Source organism: Hydra vulgaris, chromosome 01, assembly GCF_038396675.1.
Source record: "Hydra vulgaris chromosome 01, alternate assembly HydraT2T_AEP".
NCBI classification, from domain to species: domain Eukaryota; kingdom Metazoa; phylum Cnidaria; class Hydrozoa; order Anthoathecata; family Hydridae; genus Hydra; species Hydra vulgaris.
The window spans coordinates 16,988,581-17,015,000 of NC_088920.1; the positions used below are offsets into that span (position 1 = coordinate 16,988,581).

The 26,420-nt window shown below is 28.0% G+C and overlaps 1 protein-coding gene across 1 annotated transcript in view; it reads left to right on the plus strand.

Moving 5' to 3' along the window:
* The window catches only part of LOC101235065 (nicastrin), a 33,136-nt gene that overhangs the window by 1,478 nt on the left and 5,238 nt on the right, over nucleotides 1-26,420 (plus strand). The window contains exons 3-13 of the mRNA XM_065787497.1: nucleotides 8,399-8,497; nucleotides 16,619-16,742; nucleotides 16,858-16,940; nucleotides 18,023-18,061; nucleotides 18,185-18,243; nucleotides 18,420-18,500; nucleotides 18,595-18,739; nucleotides 18,855-18,955; nucleotides 19,089-19,205; nucleotides 20,863-20,916; nucleotides 25,534-25,779. Coding sequence (XP_065643569.1) covers nucleotides 8,399-8,497; nucleotides 16,619-16,742; nucleotides 16,858-16,940; nucleotides 18,023-18,061; nucleotides 18,185-18,243; nucleotides 18,420-18,500; nucleotides 18,595-18,739; nucleotides 18,855-18,955; nucleotides 19,089-19,205; nucleotides 20,863-20,916; nucleotides 25,534-25,779 — 1,148 coding nt within the window. The remainder of the gene's footprint in view (nucleotides 1-8,398; nucleotides 8,498-16,618; nucleotides 16,743-16,857; nucleotides 16,941-18,022; nucleotides 18,062-18,184; nucleotides 18,244-18,419; nucleotides 18,501-18,594; nucleotides 18,740-18,854; nucleotides 18,956-19,088; nucleotides 19,206-20,862; nucleotides 20,917-25,533; nucleotides 25,780-26,420) is intronic.

Sequence of the window (26,420 nt, forward strand, 5' to 3'; positions counted from 1 at the left end):
AACTGGTTCTCAGAAAGTTTTTCCGTATTTTGTTGTGGAAAAGTAAAATTTAAAATGCAAGACCGGAATTTTTTTTTTTATTACTTGATAGACTGCCTGTCCCAACGAAACCCTCAGTTGATGTAGCAGCATTCCCTTGGGAGTCAGGCTATAAGATTGTCGATGTAGTAGCACTCCGTTGCGAGTCAGGCTATAAGATTGTCGATGTAGCAGCACTCCGTTGCGAGTCAGGCTATTTGTCAGTCGATGTAGCAGCACTTTGTTGCGAGTCAGGCTATAAGATAGTCGATGTAGCAACACTCCGTGGATGATTTACAGTAAAAATAAAAACATTTTATTAAAAAAAATAAAAACATTGTTTATACTACCCATATATATATATATATATATATATATATATATATATATATATATATATATATATATATATATATATATATATATATATATATATGGGTAGAATTCAATAAATACGGCTGCGTATAAACTTTTTTTTTAATATATATATTTTTTAATAATATATAATTATTTCGATATTTCGCTGATCTATCGTGATCAGTGTCATCAGGTATAATAAATAAAATAGTTACAAAGAAATCGTTATAGTAAAAACAAACCGTTAAAAAGATAACACTAAAAAGCCAAAATATAATACAAAAAATTTTCTCAAATAACTGACGTCAGTAGATTTTATTAAAAAATGGCTCCCAGGTTTTAGTTGTCACGTTATCACTGTCATCCCGATTGAGAACCACATCACCATTTTTCAACTCCTGTCGAACCCTAGCTTTGCTTATTTCGAGTGACTCTCTGATTTTCCGAGTTTGATATTCTGGGGCTTCAGATGTTTACACTATAAAAACAAAATTATATTACTACTTTTTACAGCATAAAGACTTACGATGATACCAAAAAGTTACAAGATTTGAAGATTCGAAATGCGAACTCAAAAAATCAACTTGTTTTTCTTCAAAAATGCTTATCCAATAACATAACTCCAAAATCGTTTAAAATAAAAACTCCAATTTATACTAAAAAAGCAAAAAACATAATGAAAAAACTACTAATTCATGCTCGAAACGATGCCAAACACAGATTATATTCAAGTAAGAAATTAATTAATGAATTAAATATATTTCTTCAGACAAAAGTAAAATTACACGATTATGAGTTAATTAATAGTATAACCAACAAATCAAAAAATTACCATTATATTAAGAAAAAAACGGAAATGAAAGAAAAATATTATAGATTACAAATTACACCGATTATAAAAAATACTTTTGATCCTCCCAATCAAGTTATTAAACCTGCTATACTCAATTTAACTAATGTTACTCTGGATAAATCAACAACTGAGCTACTCAATTTAGGTCCAAATTTTGTAACACTGCAGAAAAAAATTCCGTATATGGATATTATAGCTAATATTGAAACTTGCGCTTTACAACTTGAAAAACTTAAAAAACCAACACAGGCAGAAACTCTACGACAAAACTGTTCACAAATTTTAACAAATTCACTAAAATTAAAATTAAAAGATAATATAACTAAGCAACAACGTCTTTCCATAAACAAATTAAAAAACAATTCTAATATTAAGATATACCCTTTCGATAAAGGCACAGGTTTTGCATTATTAAACCAAAATGATGCATCTCTCAAATTAGAAGAACAAATAAAAAATAGCAAAATTATTGATTATGATCCAACATCCACATTGACTACTAAATTTCAAAGACAATTGTGCAAATTAAGAAAAGAAGGTAAGCTAGACACAAATACATACTTTAAAATTTATCTATCAGATTGTAACCCACCAAGGATTTACGGAATGATTAAAGCTCACAAACCAGAAAAAGATTACCCAATGCGCCCCGTTGTATCAACAATTAACACACCACCTTATGGAACATCTGATTATCTTGTTAAAATTATTCAACCGACTCTGAACAAAAATAAAAGTAGACTTATGAATTCTAATAGTTTTGTAAATGAAGCTAAGCAATGGATAGTAGATCCTAACAAAGTTTAAGTTTCATTTGATATAGTCAGTTTATATCCATCCATACCCATTGACGAAGCAATTCCGGTTATTATTGATATATTGAACGCTGACATTGATGACTTAAAAACTCGAACTAAACTTACTCTTGCAGACATTCACCAATTAATTGAACTTTCATTAAGTATATGCTATTTTTTATATGAAAACTATATCCGAGTAATACCTAATTCAGGTCCTATAGGTTTATCTTTAATGGTTGTTATGGTGGAAGCGTTTTTACAAAATATAGAAAGAAAGGCCCTTAACATAGCAATTGTTTATACATCCGAACCAAAAATTTACAAGAGATATGTAGATGATTGTCACGCTCACTTCGCTTCAATAAAACAACAACAAATGATCCTGAACATTCTTAATGAACAGCATCCTACCAAAAAAATACACAGTGGAACTTGAAAACGACCTCAAACAACTCAATTTCCTAGATATTAATATCACAAACACAGGCTCTGGAGCTTATGAATTTCAAGTACATCGAAAAGAAGCTATTACAAATGTTCAACTTAAACCTAACTCGAACATTAATCCTAACATTATTATTGGCGTTTTCAAAGGATTTTTATGTCGTGCAAAAAGAATTTGCTCTCAAAAACACCTTCAAAAAGAAATTGATTTTCTAATAGACATATTTGTTAAAAATGGCCACGACAAGAACATTCTAAATAATATTACTATAGACCATTTAAAAAACGGTTCAAAAAACACCACATGTCAACCATTAAATACCCAACCCTTTATAAAACTACCTTGGATGCCAATTGTTGGTCCAAAACTTCGTAAAGAATTTCGAAAACAAAACGTAAAGGTTATTTTCACATCAACTCCTAATTTAAAAAATATTTTTGCAACAATAAAACTAAACTACTACTAAACACAAACCCTGGCGTATACCAACTAAAATGTTCATGCGGTTTGATATACATTGGTGAAACTAAAAAGAAGGTGATATCGAGATGTATTGAACACCAGAAAAACAGCATAAAAGAAAAATGGTCCAGTTCGGGTGCAACTGAACATTCCAAAACATGCCATGGTAAGTTTGATTGGTTGCACCTCAAAACATTATCTGTAGCCTCAGAATTTCGAACTCGGAAAATCAGAGAGTCACTTGAAATAAGCAAAGCTAGGGTTCGACAGGAGTTGAGAAATGGTGATGTGGTTCTCAATTGGGATGACGGTGATAAGGTGACAACTAAAACCTGGGGGCCATTTTTTATTAAAATTTGCTGGCGTCAGTTATTTGAGAAAATTTTTTGTATTATATTTTGGCTTTTTAGTGTTATCTTTTTAACGGTTTGTTTTTACTATAACGATTTCTTTGTAACTATTTCATTTATTATACCTAATGACGCTGATCACGATAAATCAGCAAAATATACGCAGCCGTATTTATTGAATTCTACCCATATTTTAACGTATAACAAGAAAATGACTTTCAAAGATTATATATATATATATATATATATATATGTGTGGGTATATATATATATATATATATATATATATATATATATATATATATATATATATATTTATGTTATGGGTTATGACATTTTCTAAATTTTTTTAATTTTAATACGCTTTAGCACTTCATTATGAGTCAATATGAGATATAGTTTGTTTTGTTTTTCCTTTATTAGACCCAGGACACAAAATGAAAAATTTCCTTAGAAATATGACACTATAAAAACAACCAAGTTTTATTTCTTTGTAAACTATTAATTCTCTGTGAATATTTGCTCTTTAATGTATTCTATGTTTCCATGTTCAGTTGTTGCATGTCTGGGATTGTTTTCAGTGTGTTTACTTTCAAATTAACTTTTCTGGGAAATGTCATATATAGATAGAAAATATGCCAAGAAGATATTGGAAAAAATATTTTGGATATGTAGAAAATAACTTGACAGTTAATCAAGAGAGTATATTTAGGGTTTTGGCTGTTTGCAGTGAAGTCCTTTTTTACTGCAGTGTAGAGTAGGCGTAATTCGCATGGTAAAGCATAAATGGTGATGTTTATCTGACGAAATAAACTAGGTATTGGTGCTGAGCCTCTTCGAAATGCCGGTAATGATAAATCCGATTCTGAGGAGAAGTTTATTACCACCACTACATAAGTTATAATTAAAAGCAATAATGTTTTTTCTTTATCTTATACCTCCTATCGTTTTATATTTATTTATTTTTTAATACTGATATCTTTATGCATATGTATATTTATGTTATAGTGAGTTAAGCATTTGTATTTAATGAAGATTTTTGTTTACTTATACTTCCTGTTTTGTTTTAGGTAAACTTTAATGATAAAATTATTGTTGACTATGATTGTGTATAAACTTTTTTCTTCTTAAAATGTATGTATGTATGTGTATAGATGTATATATGTATTTGTGCCCTGATACTTTTTTAACCAAAAAGCGAGGACCTTAAGCATTGAAATAAAACACCAATTTTTTTCCTATGAACTCTAAAAGGCCTAAATATTAATTTTGAATTGGTTCGAAGTTTACACTAAAAAATATATATACTAATTTAGACCAACAATCTTTTTTTTCAAACTATTTATTCTAAAAAAATTAGAAAAGATTAAAAAACGAATAACCAAGTTATTGTTATTAATATTGTAATATAATTGTTATTATAAGTTATATGTATTTAACCAAGTAATTAAATTTCAGTTTGAAAAACGGAAACAATAAAATCTAAATTTAATCTTAATAACTCAGGGGTCTGTTAGATAAAAATACTCCAACCAAAACTTTGATTGGTTGTGCTTCTCGAGATAAAATGATGTCAGCATGCTCTGAAAAAGCAATGTCCTCAAAACTGCTTCCTTTTGGCTAAAAAGAAACTGTGGATTAAAGGAGGATATGACAGCAGCATATTACATGACTAACACATCAGGTTTGCTAAATAATCTTTAATTATAGTTTTTTTATTTTTACCGAATTTTAATTTTGCTTATATTAATTTGTTAACTTGACTCTTTTCTCTCTGCCTCTGATATGAGGCTAAATTAAAAGTTTTTAAACCAATTAGAAAAAAAATTTGATAAATATTATGTTTTCTAGGAAACTGTTAAATGATCTAGTTGAAAAATGAACAGCGTTAAAAAAAAAAAAAAAAATAAGAAAGGCAGAAAATAAAAAATGCTAAGAAAGTTTTTTGAATTGGAATTTTTTCTTTTTTAAAGAAGAATCATGGAAACAACCTAGATTAATAAAATTAATTTAATTAATAAAATTATTAATTAAATTAATTAATAAAATTAATAAAACATAAAATGACACTTGGTCAAAGAATTTAACATATTGTCAAAAGATGAAAATTGTGATGTTTAACATTTGTTGAGCGACAAGAGGATTAAGCTGAGAAAACTGATTTTTTATTGTCAGAGCAAAGTGAGGATTCTGACTATTCACCAGACAAAATTAAATCAGGTACTAGTGCTTCAACAGTATTACTTAAGGAATTTGCAAAAGAAGTTGCAATTACAGGTGTTACTAAAAATATTTCATCTCGAAATATGATGCACTTGATCTCTGACATAATAGTTACTTCTGAGGGCAATATGACAGATTTCTTGCTTTTTGTATCCACCATATAGATGTGCAAAAAAGAAAGCAGTAAGTACAAGTGCAGCTAAATAGCAAGAAATAATAAAAGTACTGTATTCCATTGGCATTCCGCCAATGGAATACAGTACTGGAAAATCTTTTCATGATGCTTTAATAAACATTTTGGATGAATATAAGCTAAGAATTTATATAAAGGTTCTGTGCTTTTACACAACTGCAACTAAAACAGGCTCCTGAAAATCTGATAGAAACTATGGCTAAATTAAAGTTTAAAAAGTTTGACAAAGTTGCAGTTAAATAATTAATAGTTGGAAACTATGGCAACAAAGGAAACTACGGTTAAATCAAAGATTAAAAAATTTGACAAAGTTGCAGTTAAAGGAACATATCTAGAAAAACAGATTGAAGAAGCTGTTCAATTTTGCAAATATGCACTTGCCAATTTCCAAGGGGTAATTATGAAGAACTTGTAGAACTTAGACTCACTTTATGTCTAGATGTAAGCTTTAATGTTTATGCTCCGGGATCAGTTTCCCATGCACATTTTATGGCAAAGTTTATATATTATCTTAAAGTTAAAGTTTTAGGTAATCAGTTGTTCTACCAATTGACAGCTAGTTTATAAGAAGAAATCAGTAGAACAGCAGAATTTATTTCTGTATTATATACTGTGTAGTTTGTACATTCCTCTTTAGTTTCTTCTGCACCTTTTCAAGATTTAAAAGCATACCGGCAGATGGTTCAGTATAAATGTTGGGTAGATCCAGGAGCTAATGATGTACTAGAAGGAATTAAAGAAAGATTGAAATCAATGGAGAGACATATGTGGTATTTGGATCAAACCTTGATTCCATTATGTCTCGCAGATCTAGACTTCACCCATGAGAAACCACCAAGCTTGTCACAGTTGGTTAGTAGGAGTTCGTGGTTTATTCACAGTCTCTTAAATTTGAGTAAAAATGATGATAAATGGCTGAACTGTCTTTCATCTTTTTGGGGCCTTATTGACCAACTTAAAACTTTTGTTAAGTTTGTTCGCGTAATATATTTAGTCAACAACTGTTATACGAATAGGCAATACGTTATACGAAATATTGGAAATTAGGCTTGAGTCAGAGTTTGTTAATTCTGTTCACAATAACGGATGCAACGCAATAAAATCAGCGCCTATATGAAAATCTAATCAAACCTTATGAGAAAATAAAACTTCAAAGCAGATGGTACATAAATATTCGGTTGTGCAAGAAGCAAGCTCTCCGCCGCCCACCGCTAGCCTTCCTATAGTGGTCCCTATATTAGAAAATAATTTTAAAATTGAATTTTGGATTAAGTTAATCTTCGTAAACAAGAATTTGATAAGATTTGTCTTGGAAATTTTGTTAGATAGAAAAATTGGTCAATTGATATATCCATAAAATCACTTATAATTAGAACATTTCGCCCATTTTTCCAGGGTCAAACCAATGCACTTTTTAAAAAACTTAATTTTTTAACCAATTCCAAATTAATATATAGGCCTTTTAAAGTTCATAGAAAAAAAAAATTGTTTTATTTCAATGTTTAAGGTCCTTGCTTTTTGGTTAAAAAAGTGTGGCTTTCGGATCACATATTATAAAAGCAGGGACCTCTAAAATGGGTTTCAACAGTTTTTTCAACTTTAATTTGTTTTTATCCAATCAGTCAACTAACCCATTTCAAACTTGTTTCTCCGAACAGCGGCCTTGTTTATCAAGGTTTGTGTTTTGGAGTTATAGAGTTGAGAGAGGGCTATAACCACAATTAAGTAGCCTCCTCGTCTGTAGTGGCCTTCTTGGCCTTGGGGAGGTGAATTAAAATTTATATATATTTGTATATATGTGTATATATATATATATATATATATATATAAATATATATATATATATATATATATATATATATATATATATATATATATATATATATATATATATATATATATATATATATGTATGTATGTATGTATATGCAAGGCAAACTTAATAAAAAAAATTGAATACTCTCAAAAACAGAAAGCTGCAAATATTAAGATAGGAACTAAATGTTTTTGATAATTGCAGTTTTCTTTTGTAAAAAAAAAACTTGCTTGGAAAAAAGTAAAGTTTTTAATAAGAAAAAAGGAAAGATTTAAACCAGGATCTCAGAAAAAAATAGGTTTTACTTTTTCTTACAGTGTTTCTTACTTTTTCTTTCAATTAAAAGTAAAGATTTTTTTTAATTTTTTCTAAAATAAAGTAAAACCTAAATTTTTTTTCAGCAGGTTGTTAAGGAATATTATTTGGGTTTCTATTCTCTTATCTAAAATAATAAATGTATTAATTGATAAATAATTTATTTAATCATTTAATTATGGAGAAGTGAGAAGGTTTTAGAGTTAAATGAACCAAAAAAATTATTTTATTTTATTAAAAAATTATTCTTAAAAATTAATTTTTTTTTAACCAGCATTTTTTTTGTGGATTATCCGGCTTTATAAAAATAATTTAAATAATAAATAAATACAAAGAAATTTTTTTATAAAATATTATGCAAACTCAAAAAGTGTCATGGTTACTAGGAACAAAAAAGTGTCATGGTAACAAAACTTAGAAATTTGGTAAAAAGTGTAGAGTTACAAAATTTAGGTGAAAAAATTAAATGAAATCCAGAAAAATTAGTACAATACTTAAACAATTTTGTTAAAGTTAATTCTTCATAAAATCATTTTTATTTAAATAAAACAACATTTTATTTTTAGTTTCATCATCTCAAATTGAATCTAAAATATATAAATCTATTAAAAGTTATTCTCCTTGTATTCTGCTGACGAATGCAACTCATCAAGTTGGTTGTACATGTGAGTTTGTTTTTTACATGTTGTTTTTGTTTTTATAAAGAATAAAAAGTTAAAATTAAATTGAAGTTATTATAATATTCTTATTACTGAATATATTGTAATTTATTATTATAGTTGAAATAATTGTAATTTATTATTATAGTTATTTTCATTAAATATAAGTATATTGTAATTTATCAAGTATATAGGTATCAAAAAAAATTGTTTTTTTTTTTGATACTCAAGCTTAAGATTTCATAGATACATTGACTGTATATATGACAGTCAATTTTTAAAAAAGAACATAAAATTTTAAAGCATTTTTAAATAGTATTTATAAAAATCTCTCACAATAAAAACAAACAGTTAAAAAGATAGCTTTAAAAAGAGCATAGCCAGGGTGTCTGCTGGATCAGGGAAAACAGGGAAAAGTCAGGAAGTTTAGATAGCTGCAAAAGTATCAGGGAACAATCAGGGAAAACTCAAAAAATTCATGGCAAATATTGGCTTATTATGTTATTCATTAAATAGGTTTTACGTCTTATTTTTTTTATTTTTTATTACATTGATAAATTAATAAAATACAACAAGTAATTTTTTTATACTTCACTTCATAGGTTGTGTTATTATATTCATAGTTATAAAAAACAGCAACAAAAAGTGTTTTGTTTTGGTTAACTTAAAAGTCTTTGACAAATTTTACATGTTTTGATGGTTAACAGTCAAAAAAAAGCTATTGAAGTATTAGAACTCACTCATGCTGCTCCTGTAGAGCCACTTTTATAGGTAATATAAATATCAGTCAGACAAAATAGACAGTATATCAACTTATCTTTGGCAAGATTACTTGCTGTAAAATCAGTATAAGTGATGACAATTTTTTTTTAAATGTCTTTATGGTAAAACAAAAAGCAAAAATGAGTCTCCAAATGGAATTGTAACAAAAGTGTAAGCAAAAATGTAAGCGACAAAAATGTAAGCAACAAAAATGTAAGCAAAAGTGAGTCTCCAAATGGAATTGTAACAAACTGGTAACATATAACCCAGTACAATCTGCTTCATGTCCTGCTGCCTAGTAGGATATGCCTTTTTAGGCAAAGGCTAGGAGATGCCAACTCCGGTTTAAAACACCCCCTGCCTTGGGGTTCTTGGTTGAGTAAAGGCTAGAGATGGTGTCTCGATAAAAATACGCATCTTGGGCAGATGTTAAATGCACCCGGCTACTGTCTTGTAGAAGGCCTCCTAGGCGAAAACTTAAGGGGTAAACAGATTCTATCTGTTGACCAGCCTCACACCCCTTCTTCATCTATTAGGCTGGTGCAGATGTGTTTTTAATACATTGTTTCCAGTTTAGGATGTTGAATGCTGGATCTTCTTGACTCAATGCATGGGTTTTGCTTGTGTCTCTGTTTTTATGACTAGGCAACTCATTCTATTATCTCCTAATGAGGGTACAGCTTAATACTCAGTTTTATGGTTCTGAGGCCGGCTGGTAGTCAGGTTTCCCGAACTCTTTGGTAGCTCTCAGAGAGGCTGATTCCATCAACAGCTGAAAAATATCAAAGTATTAACAGTGCCATGTTGCGCATAAATGGTGTCCCTGTTTGTACTTTTGGTGTGCATTGCGGAGGCCACATTTGGAGCCCTTTGTTATGGCTTAGGGTTTATTAGCAGTAATGAGGCAATTGCTTGGACTATTAAACGGTGTTCTGAGTACTATCTATGCTTTGAGTCAAGTTCTTCAATCTAATTTTAAAATGAATAAAGTACCAAAAACTATAAAACACAAAAAACCATCATCATCACCAAGTTCTCTAAACCTATTATTCACTAATATTCGTGGTCTTCGAAATAACTTTTCTTCTGTTGAGTCTTATCTCTTGCAAAGTTCACCAGACCTACTTGCTCTTTGTGAGACTAATTTGAGTTCAGCTGTCTCATCCTGTGATCTTAGTGTTGATGGTTATCTTCCTCCAATTCGTAAAGACTCCAATAACCACATGCTTGGCCTGGGCATTTACATTCGTAAGAATTCACCCATTTGTCGTGAAACTAGGTTTGAATCCACAGACTATTCTTTCATGTGCTTTCGTTTAGCATCACTTCACTCTATTGCCTTTCTCTTTGTTCTATATCGCTCTCCTTCATCTCAAGGCTGCACTCTTTTTAATGTTATTTCTGATCATATTGACCAAGCCCTCTCTCTTTATCTATCAGCTAATATAGTTGTTGTCGGTGACTTTAATGCTCACCACTCTGAATGGCTTGGCTCTAGTGTCAGTGACTCTGCAGGCATTAAAGCCCACAACTTTTGCCTTTCTCAATCTCTAACTCAAAAAGTCAACTTTCCAACTTGCTTTCCAGACAACCCGAATCATTTACCTTCTCTACTCGACTTATGTCTTGTTTCTGATCCTAGTCAGTGGTCAGTTTCTCCACATTCCCCCTTTAGGTTCTTCTGATTACAGTTTGATTTCTCTAAAACTAATATCTCCATCTTCTTCATCACCTGAATCCCCCTATTATCAAACCTCTTACAACCACAGTAAAGCTGACTGGGATTCTTTCCGTGATTTTCTTCGTGATGGCCCTTAGGTAGAAATCTTTCGTCTTCCTGTCGACAAATGTGCTTCTTACATAACTTTGTGGATTCAGGCTGGAATGGAATTTTTTATTCCATCTCGACGATTCCAGGTCAAGCCTCACTCTCCTCCATGGTTTTCCTCACACTGTGCTGCTGCGATTGCCAATCGAAACTGTTACTTCCATATTTATCAGCAAAACAATTCTCCAGAAAACAGGCGTCTGTTTATTACTGCTAGAAACAATTGTAAAAACGTTTTGTCTAACGCCAAAACCCGCTATTCTCAGGTCATGAAATCTTGTATCTCTTCTCAAAAATTAGGCTCTCGTGACTTCTGAAGAATCTTTAATAATATCAATAATAAGGGCAAATCTATAATTCCACCTCTCTTGTATGGTTCAGACTTTGTCACCTCACCTAAAGACAAAGCTGAATTGTTTACTAAAAACTTTTCATCAATATCGTCTCTTGATTCCACTAGTTGCGTTCTACCTGATATTGCCAAAAACAGGTTGATCCATTGCTTGACATTCATATCACTCCAGCTTCTGTATCTAAAGTGATTTCCTGCCTAGACTCTTCTACAGCTTGTGGCCCGGACAACATACCTGTTATTGTCTTGCAGAAGTGTTCTCCGGAGCTGTCATCTATACTCTCAAAACTATTCAACAAGTGCTTATCAGAATCTTGTTTTCCAGCCTGCTGGAAAGCGGCATCTGTTATCCCTATCTTCAAAAATTCTGGAGAGCGATCTGATTTGTCTAACTACCGTCCCATAAGTCTTCTTCCTATCTTAAGCAAGGTTTTTAAATCTTTAGTTAACAAACACTAAATTTCTCATCTTGAATTTAATAACTTTCTGACCATCAATATGGATTTCGATCTTCTCGTTCTACAGCTGATTTGCTAACAGTAATAACTGGCGGGTTTTATCGTGCATTAGATAAAGGTGGAGAGGTTAAGGCCATCGCTCTTGACATTTCAAAAGCTTTTGATAAAGTTTGGCATGCTGGTCTTCTCCATAAGCTTTCTTCTTATGGTGTATCTGGCAACATCTTTCAGATCATTGAATCCTTCCTTTCCAATCGTAGCATAAAAGTTGTCCTCGATGGACAACACTCTTCTTCTTATTCTGTAACTTCAGGGGTTCCTCAAGGTTCTATCCTTGGCCCTATACTCTTTTTAATTTACATTAACGATCTTCCAGATATTCTCACATCTAAGGTGGCATTGTTTGCTGATGATACTACCATTTATTCTTGTCGTGATAAGAAACCAACACCCTCTGATTGCTTGGAGGGGGCATTTGAGCTTGAAAAGATCTCATTTCTGCTACAGCATGGGGCTCACAGTGGCTGGTGAACTTTAATTCAGATAAAACTCAATTTTTTTCAGCTAATCGTTATCGCAATAATTTAGATGTTCCTATATATATGAACGGTGATGTACTCGATGTGTCACCTACTCTTCATCTACTAGGATTAACTCTTACTTCCAATCTTTCTTGGAAACCATATATCAAATCAGTTGCAAAATTAGCATCTGCTAAGGTTGCATCTCTTTATCGAGCTTGTCGCTTTCTTTCTTCAAATTCTATTCTCTATCTCTATAAATCTCAAATCCGGCCTTGTATGGAATACTGTTGGCACATCTGGGGCAGATCTTCTAATGATGCCCTTTCTCTTTTAGACAAGGTGCAAAAATGCATTGTAAACATAGTTGGACCTGCTCTTTCAGCCAACCTCCAACCATTATCACATTGTCGTAATGTTGCTTCTCTTTCTCTTTTCTACAAATACTATAATGGGCACTGCTCTTAAGAGCTAGCGTCTCTTGTGCCATTTACTATAATTCATTCTCGTGTTACTCGTCATTCAATTAAGTGTCATCCTTTTTCTGTGACTGTTCCTAAGTGCTCCAAAAATGCTTATTTGTCTAGTTTTTTACCTCGAACATCAGTTCTTTGGAATTCGCTTCCTTCATCTTGCTTTCCTGATTCACATAATTTGCAATCTTTTAAGTGTCCATCAATCGTTTTCTTGCTCTACAATCTTCATCTTTTATTTTTCAGTAACTTCCAACTTTAATTGATGGCTGCTTGCAGCCTTGTTGGAAGCGAAGATGTTTAAAAAAATAATTGGGAAATAATGTCTAAAAGATGTTAATAAGAAAACTGAAAAGAAGGTGTAGTTTTTGCATGTTTTAGTTTTTGCAGGTGCAATTTTTATGATCAAATGAAATTCAAGGAGGCTAGGTGTTGTTCCTAAAAAGTCAATATAAGCAAAAGTAATGTCCATGCAAGTAAAAGCAGAATTAGTATATTTGAACAGTGTGATGATGTTTGGGAATCTAATGAACCAGTAGAGCACTTAAAGTATGGCTATATTATGTTTTATTTCTAATGAAATTCACGAAAAGTTTTTAGAAAAACCTGTTCACTATATTTGAATGCTTAATGCTTGTTTCTTTTTAATCATCAACCGCAATTTAATTTTGAAATTTAAGTAGCAAAAAGGCTATCAAATATAAGTTTTGTATGTTTTTCCCTAAAAGTAATTTAGTAAAATTAGTTTATTTTATTATGTTGTTACTTAATTTGCATTTTTTCTCAATGTCGGAAATTTTGGGCTGTGCATCACATTTAGTTAGTTTGAGCTTTGCACTTAAAATGTTGTAGTTACATTTTATAAACCTTTTTTATAAGAAAGGCATTTTTCGAAAAAATGATTTTTAGAGCAGAATTTTATTTACCCCAGTTTCATTTTTAATTTTTATTAAAAGAAAGGTATTTAAATTTTAACTTATGTATGCAATCAATTCTGCTCCCATACTTTTAAATGTTTAGTATAAATAAGCTGTTTAAATTTTAGCATTATACTACAAGTGGTTTTTTCTTTATTTGACGCACTGCTAATTGATCATTTATTGATCTTTGGCCAAAAAATAGGTTTATCTGTTATTTTTTTATTTATTTTTTTTAAGGTTTATTTACCTGTGTATCATTATTGTATCAAAATATAAAGCTAAAATATTATGAAACAAGGATTTTTGATTTTTCACTCAAGTACTTATATACTATTTATAAACATCTTCAATTGAAAAGACTTTATAAAAAGATCCAAGTTCTTTTTTTCTGAAATTGAATGTTCTAAACATTTTAGGTTTTTTAAAAGATAGGTAAAAGTCTCGTTAATAAGACTAAAAAATCGTAGATCATCTTTATTGTCAGTTTTTAAGATTAAAAAAAATACAACACTTATTTTTTTTTTAAATTTTCTTAAAACAAAAATATGTAAAATTTGATTTAGCTCCCTTTTGAAAAATGCTTCTAAGTTTTCATTAATAATTAAAGTAAGCAGTATGAACAGTTGTTTTTAATTTGTTTTATTAAAAAATAACCTACAACTAATTTTGCAATGCAAGAGCTTTCAAATTATTTTATTTGCTATTATTATTCTTTTAATTTTGGTTAAATTTCATTTTTTTGCTCACGTCTCAAATATTTTTAACCCTTTATCAGAATCCTAAACTGTTTTGTATGACGATCTTTATCAACTTTTGAAAAAATTAACTTCAAAATTAATTAAACCTGATGTTTTAGATCAATGTAAAACTGCATGCAAACATTTTGCGTCTCTAAAAAGCAATTCATTCAAAAAAGGGTGAAAAGGTGCGGCTACATTTATCATTAAATTTTTCTTGAGTAAAATTAGCATCAAAAATGCTGAGACCACCTTGTAAAGAATTGTAAATTAGTTTTCCAAAAGCCTGTGCAAATTGGATTTCACCCAAAAAAAATTTAATAAAACCAGGTAATGGATGCAGAGCCAGCACTGTCATAAAGGATAAAAAAACAAATGATGAAATCACTCAAAAAGATGTTTCTTATTTCAGCTTCAGTTGCATACATTTTCTGCAGTCATTGACAATTTAAAGAAAAATTTCCTTTAAAATATACCATTGTGTGAAATGTAAAGTGCTTTTACCCAGAAATTATATTAAATGAAAAATTGGCAAAGGAAAGAATAAAGGGTTTGGTTGATAATTTTTTTTAATTGCATTGGGTTGAGCTGGTGATGAGGTTGCAGAATGTTGTAATTGGAAAAGATTGTCTCTAAAAACATGGAACTTTTTTTAACGTTTAACAAAATAGATGGTAGGTTATATGAGTTTTTCTTTTCCAAATTTGGAAGTTTATCATGATTTACATGATCCCACATTGTCTAAATTAATCAAGATGGTGTTAATTCTTTTTATGGTCAAGCAGCAGGTAAAAGAGGATTCAGCACCAACAAGAGCATGTTACAACCTAATCTAATGAGTAAATCATTAAAAGCTCATGATTTAAAACGCAGAATCTTCTAGTTTTATTTATGTAAAAAAAAACATGCAGTCGACAAAAGTTTGAATTACCAGATCAAAAAGAAAATAAAGTTATGGATGCTTGAAAACGGAAAAGCGACTCAATTGGTAAAGACATAAAAGACTTACAATCTAAAAGATTATTCTGGAAAATCTGAAAAAGAAAAAGTAAAAAAAACACTGTGAAGCGATTCAGAAGCACTTTTTTAAAAAGCTGCTAGTGAAGCATAAAAAGCTCATACATATGCTATAGAAGCAATCATTATTCTGGAAGACAAGGTAAAGAAGAAGAGAGAGAATTTTGAATTTTTTTAGGTTATTTGTTATTTTAACCTTTTATCTGTTGTTTTATCTTTTTTTTAACATGGTGGTAGTTTTGTTCAAACTTTTATTATTCTTTCAATATTTAAGAATTTAATGAGAATATCTGATTTATTTGAGATTTATTTTTGTTTTTTAATATATAAGTTAATACGAGCATGAAATTTTTGTTTTTAATTTGGTATTTCTTTTCGTTTTTAATTTGGCATTTCTTTTCGTTTTTAATTTGGCATTTCTTTTCGTTTTTAATTTGGCATTTTCGTTTCTACTTTCGTTTCTATCATGTATAATATTGTATACTTAAAAAAGTGTTCAATAGATAAACTAGAGCTATATAGTATATATGTTACTGTTACCCATAGTACCAGGAATTTGCTTATAGTTTTAAAGATCACTTCCTTGCTTGGCTAAAATCTTTCTTTAAGGTCAAAGACAGAGAGTAGTCATAGATTCAAACTTGTCAGAATAGAAAGAGGTAAAAAGTGTTGTCCCTCAAGGCCGTGTATTGGGCTTGCTGCTTTTTATTATATTTATCAATGACCTTCCCGAAGCAGTGACACACTCTTTGTACTCTATGTCAAACTCTTTGCAGGCAATTTTAAAATAATAGGATTTATCAAAAGTTTGAATGATTGAATGATGCAGAATTGTGTCTATCTGGAATCAGCTATTGATAAAAATTGTCAACGTCTTTTCAGTTAACTGCTTTAAGAATCTTTATGACAAGCACTAAAAAGTGCAACAGTTGTTGTAACCAAGCAGACTAGTTTAATAGAACCTACTTCTAGTGCAGCATAAACTTTATTATTATTATTTTATATATTTGATTTGATAATTGAAAAAAATAAAAATTAATGTTTTTTTTAATTTATTAGCAAATATGGGTGGGAATCGTGGTATCTTGCATGTTGTTGAAAGCGAAGATGATGTGGATTGGCTGATTGAAAAAGGAACCAATCAACCTTATATTCCCTTACTTAACTCCACCTTTTTTAATGAGTAAAATGCTTTTATTTTTTTATATCATTAAATTTTAATAAATTGTTAGAGAAATTATTATATAAATAAAATATTAAAAGAATTTTTGTGTTTTTATCTCTTTCACTTGCTTTAGAAATGTTATGAATAAACTCATGAATTCTAAAAAGATATCTGGTGTTCTTGTGGTTCACAAGCCAACAACAATTTTGCCAACATGTAAGTTTAATTTGTTTTAAGCAAATATGCAGAATTTATTCACAGATATATAAATGTGTACATAATAACAATATGTCATTTAAAACATGCAAATGTAAAAATTCCATATGGATAGCGTTATGTTCAAACATTTGTAAGTGTAAATGTCTTTGGCATACGTTGAGTTTGCGGGTGATGTAATGATCCTATAATATTACATGTATATATGAAAAAACTTTTAAATTTTATTTTAACTATTGAAAGTCTTTTTTGCTTTTTTTTTTGCTATAAATATATATATATGGCAAGATTGAAAAAGTTATGGATTTGAAACCTCAGAAACAACAGGACACCACATTAAACCACTGAGCTATTGATGATATATGATTAAGTGAAAAAATAACCATTTTTAATCTTCTACACCAATTACAATTAATGTCTTTATAATATAAAAAAATCGCTTTTTATTCTTTTTTGCTATAATATTTTTTTTTGCTATAAATATATACTACAAGATTGAAAAAGTTAAAAAATATTTTGTGCTGAAGGGAATTGCCTCAGAAATGACACTGATGATGCTCACTAAACTACTAAGCTATAGAATATATATGTCCAAGTCAAATATATATATATATATATATATATATATATATATATATATATTATATATATATATATATATATATATATATATATATATATATATATATATATACATATATATATATATATACATATATATATATATATATATATATATATATATATATATATATATATATATATATATATATCATATTGATATCATAATCATATCATATTGATATCAGAATCATATCATATTATATATATATATATATATATATATATATATATATATATATACATATATATATATATTATATACATATATATTATATACATATATATTATATATATAAATATATTATATATATATATATATATATATATATATATATATATATATATATATATATATATATATATATATATATATATATATATATATGTGTATATATATATATATTGAAATTGTTATTTTTTTAAATCAACATATTCATAAAATTTCATTTATTTATCAGCATTTTCACCTGACTCTAAATGTCCTTTGGATCAGTTTGGTAAGCTATTCATTAAAAATTTTTTATTTAATTGTTTAGTCTTTAAATTTTTTATTTGTTGAATTTAAAATCTAACTCAGTGGTAATAATATTGTTAAAAATTAGTAATTAATAATTTTTAAGGTGCTTACTCAAATGACAAAGAGAATGGAAATTGTCAAAAGATAAAGTGGAATCCTACTGTAAGTTTTAAATACATATTTAGTGTCTGAATTCAAAATTAAATTCTGCATTTGGTTCTGAATAGAAGAATGTGAATAACTAATTTGAAAAGTTTTGTTTATAAAAGGAAATGATATGTCATAAAAGTTTTGTTTATAAAGGGAAATGATATGTCAAAAAAGTTTTCTTTATAAAGGGAAATGATATGTCAAAAAAGTATTACGGAATACCAATATTTGCACTGGCTGATGGGGAAGAAATTAATGAGCTTGTCAAAGTTTGTTGTTTTGACTTCTTTTTTAATTTTTCTTTTTCTTTGTAAATGTTGAAAATACTTACGTTGTTTGCTTGATGCTTTACCAAACATTTAGTGTTACCAAAAGCACAACATACCAAAGGAAACAGAAGCAACCCCTAGTTTTCCACTTTGTGCAATTGAAATGAAAGACTTTATGTTTGCTTCCAAAGACACACCAACATGTCGTCGAAAAACTGAAATGCCAAACCCTATTCAAAGTAAGCATTTCTATACTTCAAGAGATACTAAAAATGATGATCATTAGATAGTCATTAGATGATCATTAGATGATCATTCAAATAACAGTATTTAAAATGTTTAATTTATCTTTAGGTACATACTGTGACCCTCTTGGAGATAACAACATCTATGGGAGTCTTTTTCCAATGGTTGATAAAATTGAAAATGATGAAGTTATTATGGCTGCAACTAGGGTTTTGCTTTATTTTAAATAAATTTGAGAATATGATTTATTTTTGAAAATATTTTGTTTGGTATAACCTTACCTTGGTTACCTTGTTATTTTGATTACTTGAAGTAACAACAATTACTCGATTTTTATTTTAGCTTGACAGCACAGCATTTTTCCATGATTTTGCACCTGCTGCTGATAATGGTGTGACAGGTATTGTGACACTTCTTGCTGCAGCTCATGCCCTAGGAGATTATAAAAGATACATTATTGTAGGTTTTATTTTTATTTGGCTTTTGTTTGCAACAGTGTTTTGTTATTTTCAAATTATTCAATTTTCGTATTTTTTTTTCTAATTTATTAAATTGAACAAATATTTTACTTGGAACTTTACTTTGTTTAACAATATCGAGCAAAGTGATGCAACAACAATATGAAACATGATTTTTCTTATCTAGAGCAGCTTTCTCAACAAGACAAACTTTTTGTCTGAAACAACTAGACAAGTTTTTTGCCTGTAACAACGAGACAAATATATTGTTCTGCTATAGCCAAGTTTTTTACTCTCCTTTAAATGTATGTCATTGGTGTTATTAAAAAATTTCAAACAAAGGTTCAACTTTGTAGACTTGAAAGTAAATCTTCCAACAACCTCCTACAAAGAAGCTGTTGGATTTCTACTTATAATTATAGGTTGTTGTAGGTTTTTCTGTAATTTCAATACAATGTCAGTCTTGCATTTAAAAAAATCTTTGTCAGTGTAGTTCCTAATTTCGATAATTATTATTTAGTTTTAATCCTTTGATTCTTGTTGAAATCAGAATGAACTTTAATTATATCATTCAAAAGATTTTATATAAATTTGTAGTGTCATAAATTTTACTTGTGATAATGCCTTTTCTTCTTTATGTTGCAGAAAACTTTTTGCATGGACCGGTGTCTGCTGGTGAATGTATAATGTTCTCATGTAAATAAAAAAAATAGCAAGAATTTCCTAGGCACCGATGTTTGAAAAATGAATAAATATTTTGTGAGCTTTTGTGAGATTAAAAATAATGTCAATACAAAAGGACATTAATTGGTCATTGATGATCACAGATCATCAATGACCAATTAATGTCCTTCTGAAACATCTTTCATCATAAGTAGATATAAAAGATGAGTCAAGTCGAATTTGTAGAGTATAGATAAATTAGGAAAACATGATGGCATCTATTTCTCGATCAAGAATAGATGCACGTCTTTCATTTGTAATCCAGTTGTCATTGCTGGAGAAATTGATGCATACATATCTCTGAAAGTAGTGAGTATGTTTTAAGTGGAGATGGAGTGCTATATGGGTTTTTGCCGAAAAAGTTTTCAACACATAAAAATAAATCTAAATTGCTCCACAATGTTGAAATCAGTTAATTTATAGTTTTTTGTTTTTCTCTTTTAAAAATAAAAGTTGTTTATTGTACATTATGACTGTAATATTTGCTTAAAATAAAATGTCTGTTTTGTTTTCTGCGATACTGCAGGCGAATTTGTATAGCAGTTATTTTAACACATAATGAGAAACTTATATTTTAGGGGGCGCTAGTTGACTTGCTTAAGAAGTGCAAGAGGAGGGGTATGGGTTGGGGAGGAGGGCAACTTGACCCCCACGTCTTATGCTGAATCCACCACTGACTATATATTTTTTTTATTGAAGTCATTGTCAACAAGAAATGATAGCTGACCAGTGAAGTTGTGTTATGTGGATTTAAGTGTTAAATTGTACTTCCTGCTGTTAACTAAGGTGTTAATTGGTGTTTGTCGGTGTTGTGAGGTGTTTAGTTCTTTTTCCTGGTGTTACTGTGTTAAATTATGTCAGTTAGTGAGGAGTTTAATTGTGTTTATCGATTGTTAAATTATGTTTAGAGATTTAATGTGTAACTTTTTTTATAGGGTGCAAACATCACTGAAAAGTTAAAACCAATTGTATTTACTTTTTTTAATGGAGTAAGTTCTTTTTACTTTTTTATACTTAATACAATTTTTGGCCAAAATCTTTGTAATGTGAAAGGAATGGTTTTATATTTTGATTGATAACAAGTTATATGTTCGTTTAATATTTTGCTGTGTTTTTTTGATAAGTTTTTTTTTATTATTGAAAAAAGTTCATTGTTCATTTGTTATTATTGATAACAAGTTAGTCTTTTATTACAAGTTATATTTTCTTTTATTAAATTTACTTTTTTGATTCTTCCATATGGATCTTTTGTAAGATTTATTTATAAAGTCTTTAATTTATAAAAATGATATACTTTAATTTATAAAAATTTTATATAGATATATATACTTTATTCATTTAGTATTTTATATATAAGGATACTGTTGTATTGTAATTTATATATAAAGATAAGGATAAATAATTTGTATATAAGGATACTTTTTTCACAAACAAGTTCATAGAAGTTAAAAACATTCTTTAGCTATGACCTCAGAATGTTATTAAATTATTATTAAAATTTATTTAAAAAAACTAATCAACAACAGATAAATGGAAAAGTCTAAAAAAGGAATAAAAGGACAATTCCTAATGAAAAAAGGGAGAAAAGAAATTTATAACAAAATAAAAATACAATAAACAGGTGTTTAGAACAGATTATAGGCACTCTATTAAACTTATGTGATATAAGTTTTAATTGTACTAAACTTAGAATAGCATGCTTCTAACATTTCTTGTTACAGTTTTAGGAATTCTTCATAAATAGCTCCATGAATTCCTCATAAATAGTTAAATATCAGTTCCAGTTAAATTTTTTTCTGCTAAACTTAGATCACCACTATTAGAGTTGGAAGAAAACAGATTATAGAGAGTTAAAGGTTGACAGGCGACTTGAAAGATTGCAAATTATATTAATCAGGAAAACAAGATAAAGGAAGTGAATTCCAAAGAAATCATCTTCTAGGAAAAAACTAGATGAATAAGAATTTTTGGAGCACTTAGAAACAGTCACAGTAAAAGAATGAGACTTAATTGAATGACAAGTAACACAAGAATGCTCTTTAGAGCAATGCCCATTATAGTATTTAAAGAGAAGAAAAAGAAAAGCAACATTATAACGATGTGATAATGGTTAGAGGTTGGCTGCTAGAGCAGATCCAACTATGTTTGCAATGTATTTTTGCACCTTATCTAAAAGAGAAAGGGCATCATTCAAAGATCCACCCAAGATATGGCAACAGTATTCCAAATAAGGACTTGAGATTTATTGAGACTCAGGATTTGAGATTTATAGACATAAAGAATAGAATCCTAAGTAAGCGAGCGAGTGGCGAGCACGATAAAGAGAGGCAACCTTAGCAGATGCAATTGGTTTCCAAGATCAGAAAGTGTTTACAAGAAAGATTGTAAGAGTTAATCCTATAAGATGAAGGGTAGATGACTCATCGAGTAAATTTAAGTAAATTTAAAGAGAACCTTCATAAATATAAGTACTATATAGGAAGATTATTGCAATAACAGTTACCTGAAAAAATGAGTTTTATTTGAGTTAATATTGAGCAGCTGTGACGCAGTGGCGAGAGTTCTGGGCTCAGAATCTAGAGGTACGAGGTTCAAGTTAAATGCTCAAATGCACAAGAAGTTTATATAATAGTGTTTCATAAAACAATTGTCTTCTTAGTATCCAGTTTAAATAGAAAAAAATTTGCGCAAAAGTGTTAATAAAGTTATAAATAACTAATTTTTACAGTTTTTCTTTTTTTTTTTTGTAGTAGTAGTTTTTAAGAATATTATAAAAAGCTAAAAAAAAAATATGAATTTAACTTTCTAATACTCGTTGATGAAAAAATATTTTATCTCTGCTCATTAAAATCAGAGATATACAATTTTTGTATTAACTATATTACTAACTTTAACTCTACTTAACTAAACTTTTTTTTTTTTTAATTTTCATTAATTTTAATTTCTTTAGTTTTTCTTGAGAAACAGGTGCAATGAATTAATAATTTTTAAATAAATTTTAAATTATCAATTGCGAATTTACTATTTCTTTTTTCTTTCTGTTATTGAATTGTAATAGAAACATCAATCCGTGTTAATAAAGGCAAATAAAAACAGAAAAACAATGAAAAAACAAAAACAAAAAAATTCATTTTTGTTATGATATTTAAAAAAAAAAATTCAACATTGAATTAATTGGATGTTATCAAACTTCTTTTTTTAACTGAATGAAAATCTGTGTGCGCGTGCGTAATCATGGCATATATATATATATATATATATATATATATATATATATATATATATATATATATATATATATATATATATATATATATATGTATATATATACAAATATATGTATATGTATATATATATGTATATGTATATGTATATATATATATATATATACATATACATATACATATATATATATGTATATAAATACATGTATATATATATATATATATATATATATATATATATATATATATATATATATATATATATAATTTAGATCAACCTATTACTTGTCATTGCAAGCTTTTACTTTTTTTTTATTATTTTTAATCAAGTTTTATCAAGATAATAATGGGTTCAAACAATTGAAATTATCAATAAATAGTTTTTATTTAGTGTGTGCAACCAATTATTTTATGTAGTATACAACAAAAATTTTAAAATTTTTGTAACTTCTGTATTTAAATAAAATTTAATAATGTAAATTAATATTAGTAAATCAACTAAATTTAGTTCATGATGTTAAATGCTATGATAATTCATAATATTGTATTGCTATGATAATTTATATTAATATAAAATGATATGCTGGAAAATCTTAGGCAAGTAAAGTTATTTTAAGATGGAAGCTTAAACAATAACCGAAAAGGTTTATTAAGTTGTTATATATTAAATATTTAAAAATTATTCAGGTAAACATAAAATAATATTAGGAAGTAAGCGTAAAAGGAATAAATTTTAATAAAGATTGTTTTTTCCGATATTATTATTATTATTATTATATATATATATCATATATATATATATATATATATATATATATATATATATATATATATATATATATATATATATATATATATTTATATATATATATATATGTATATATATATATATATATAAATATATATATATGTATATATAAATATATATATATATATATATATATATGTTATTATTATTGTTATTATATATATATATATTATTATATATATATATATATATTATTATTATATTATGTGTGTGTGTATATATATATATATATATATATATATATATATATATATATATATATATATATATATATATATATATATATATATATATATATTATATGCGGTAGTGGTGTAGTGGTAAAAGCGCTCGCTTTGTAAGCAAGAGGTTCGGAGTTCGACTCCCACCATGTCCCTGGAAGTACCGTGCTCAACTTAGTTTCTCCGCGCAGCGGCCTTGCTCGGCAAGGTTCGTGTTTCGGAGTTAAAGAGATGAGAGAGGGTTGCACCACGAATAACAACTAAAAAATAAAAAACACAAAAAAATGAGTAGCCTCCTTGACTGTAGTGACCCCCCTCGGACCTTGGGGAGGTGAATAATCTAAAAATATATATATATATATATATATATATATATATATATATATATATATATATATATATATATATATATACACACACTACTGTCAGAAAAATTGTGGACACTACGAAAAAGGGCCAATGGCTATTCAATAGACTACAAATTGATGTTTTTTTGTATATAGACTTTACTCAACTGTATTATTACTGTGTTTTGTGTTCAATATTGTGTGCATTGATTAATGAAATCCTTAGATTAGTTACCATTTTTACAAAATTCAAGGGTGACCACAATTTTTCCGACAGTAGTGTATATATATATATATACATATATTATATACTATATATATATATGTGTATATATATATATATATATATATATATATATATATATATATATATATAATATATATTATATATTTATATTTATAATATATATGTATATGTATATATTTATATATGTATATATTATATATATGTATATATTATATATAATATATATATAATATATATTGGGCGGATATATAATATATATATATATATATATATATATATATATATATATATGTAATATATATATATATATAAATAATATATATATATAAATAATATATATATATATAAATAATATATATATTAATAAATTTTTTTCCTTGAATAGCCCCTGATATATATATATATATATATATATATATATATATATATATATATATATATATATATATAAATTCCTCAGCTTTATTATTCGATCCCCACCACGTCCCTGGTAGTACCGCGCTCAACTTGTTTCTCCGCGCAGCGGCCTTGTTCGTCGAGGTTCGTGTTTCGGATTTATAGAGTTGAGAGAGGGTTATAACCACTATTAAGTAGCCTCCTCATCTGTAGTGGCCTTCTTGGCCTTGAGGAGGTGAATAACAAAAAAAAAAAAAAAAAAAAAAAATTTCTTACTGCTTATATTTTCTATGAAAGAAGTTGTATATTTTAAATGTTGTTTTAAAAACAAGATTTTTGTTAATTTTAAGTTTTATATTTAAGGAAGTGTGGGACTACATTGGTTCATCAAAGATGGTATATGATATGGAGAGAGATAATTTTCCTTACACCTCAAAAAAAAGTAATACAATAAAAAATAGTTCAAAGCCTGATGATGAAGCTTGGACAAGCAAGTTTAACCTAAAAAATATAGCTTATTTTATGGAGATAACTCAGGTTGGTTTGAGTGATAAGATTTATGCTCATACTGATCCAGTATCACTAAAAGATAACATAACTATGAATAAGGTATGTTTAAAAATTGTTACCTTAATATGTTAAAACATTTTTAAAAAGTTTTTTACAAGAGGCCATTAAAAATGCAAACTAAATCCAAATTTAGTTGTGCTAACTGAAAATTGTTTGCAGTATTAGTAGTGTTAGTCAATAAAATTCTGGACCATGTTTATCATTAATTGGTTAAAATTTTATATGGTCATAATTTTTGAAAGTAAGAGATTATTGCATGAAATTTGAAATTTGTTGATGAATATAAATTTATATAAAAATTAGTAACTCAATTTTTTAAAGATCTAGAATTGCAAAGGGTAACAATAATGTGTGAAATATATGATAAGCAGTGTGAGAAATAAATGGTGATTTAAATTGATTTGCTTTAAATGACAAATGTTGGCGGTCTTTGTTCTACTAAAGATGTTTGACTTTATGATTATTTAACAGTGGCTTCTTACTTGTTCCCAAAAAATAAAACCTTATTAGATAAGATAGAACTTTACACAAAACCTGATTGAACAACTTTACTCAAATGTTAGAAACATTAATATTGTTTTGCTTTAATTTGCTTTAAAGTTGATCTTTGTTTGTTTTCCATGCATTAAACCAATCAAAATGACAGATAACTGTTTTTAAACCAATCAAAATAGCATGAT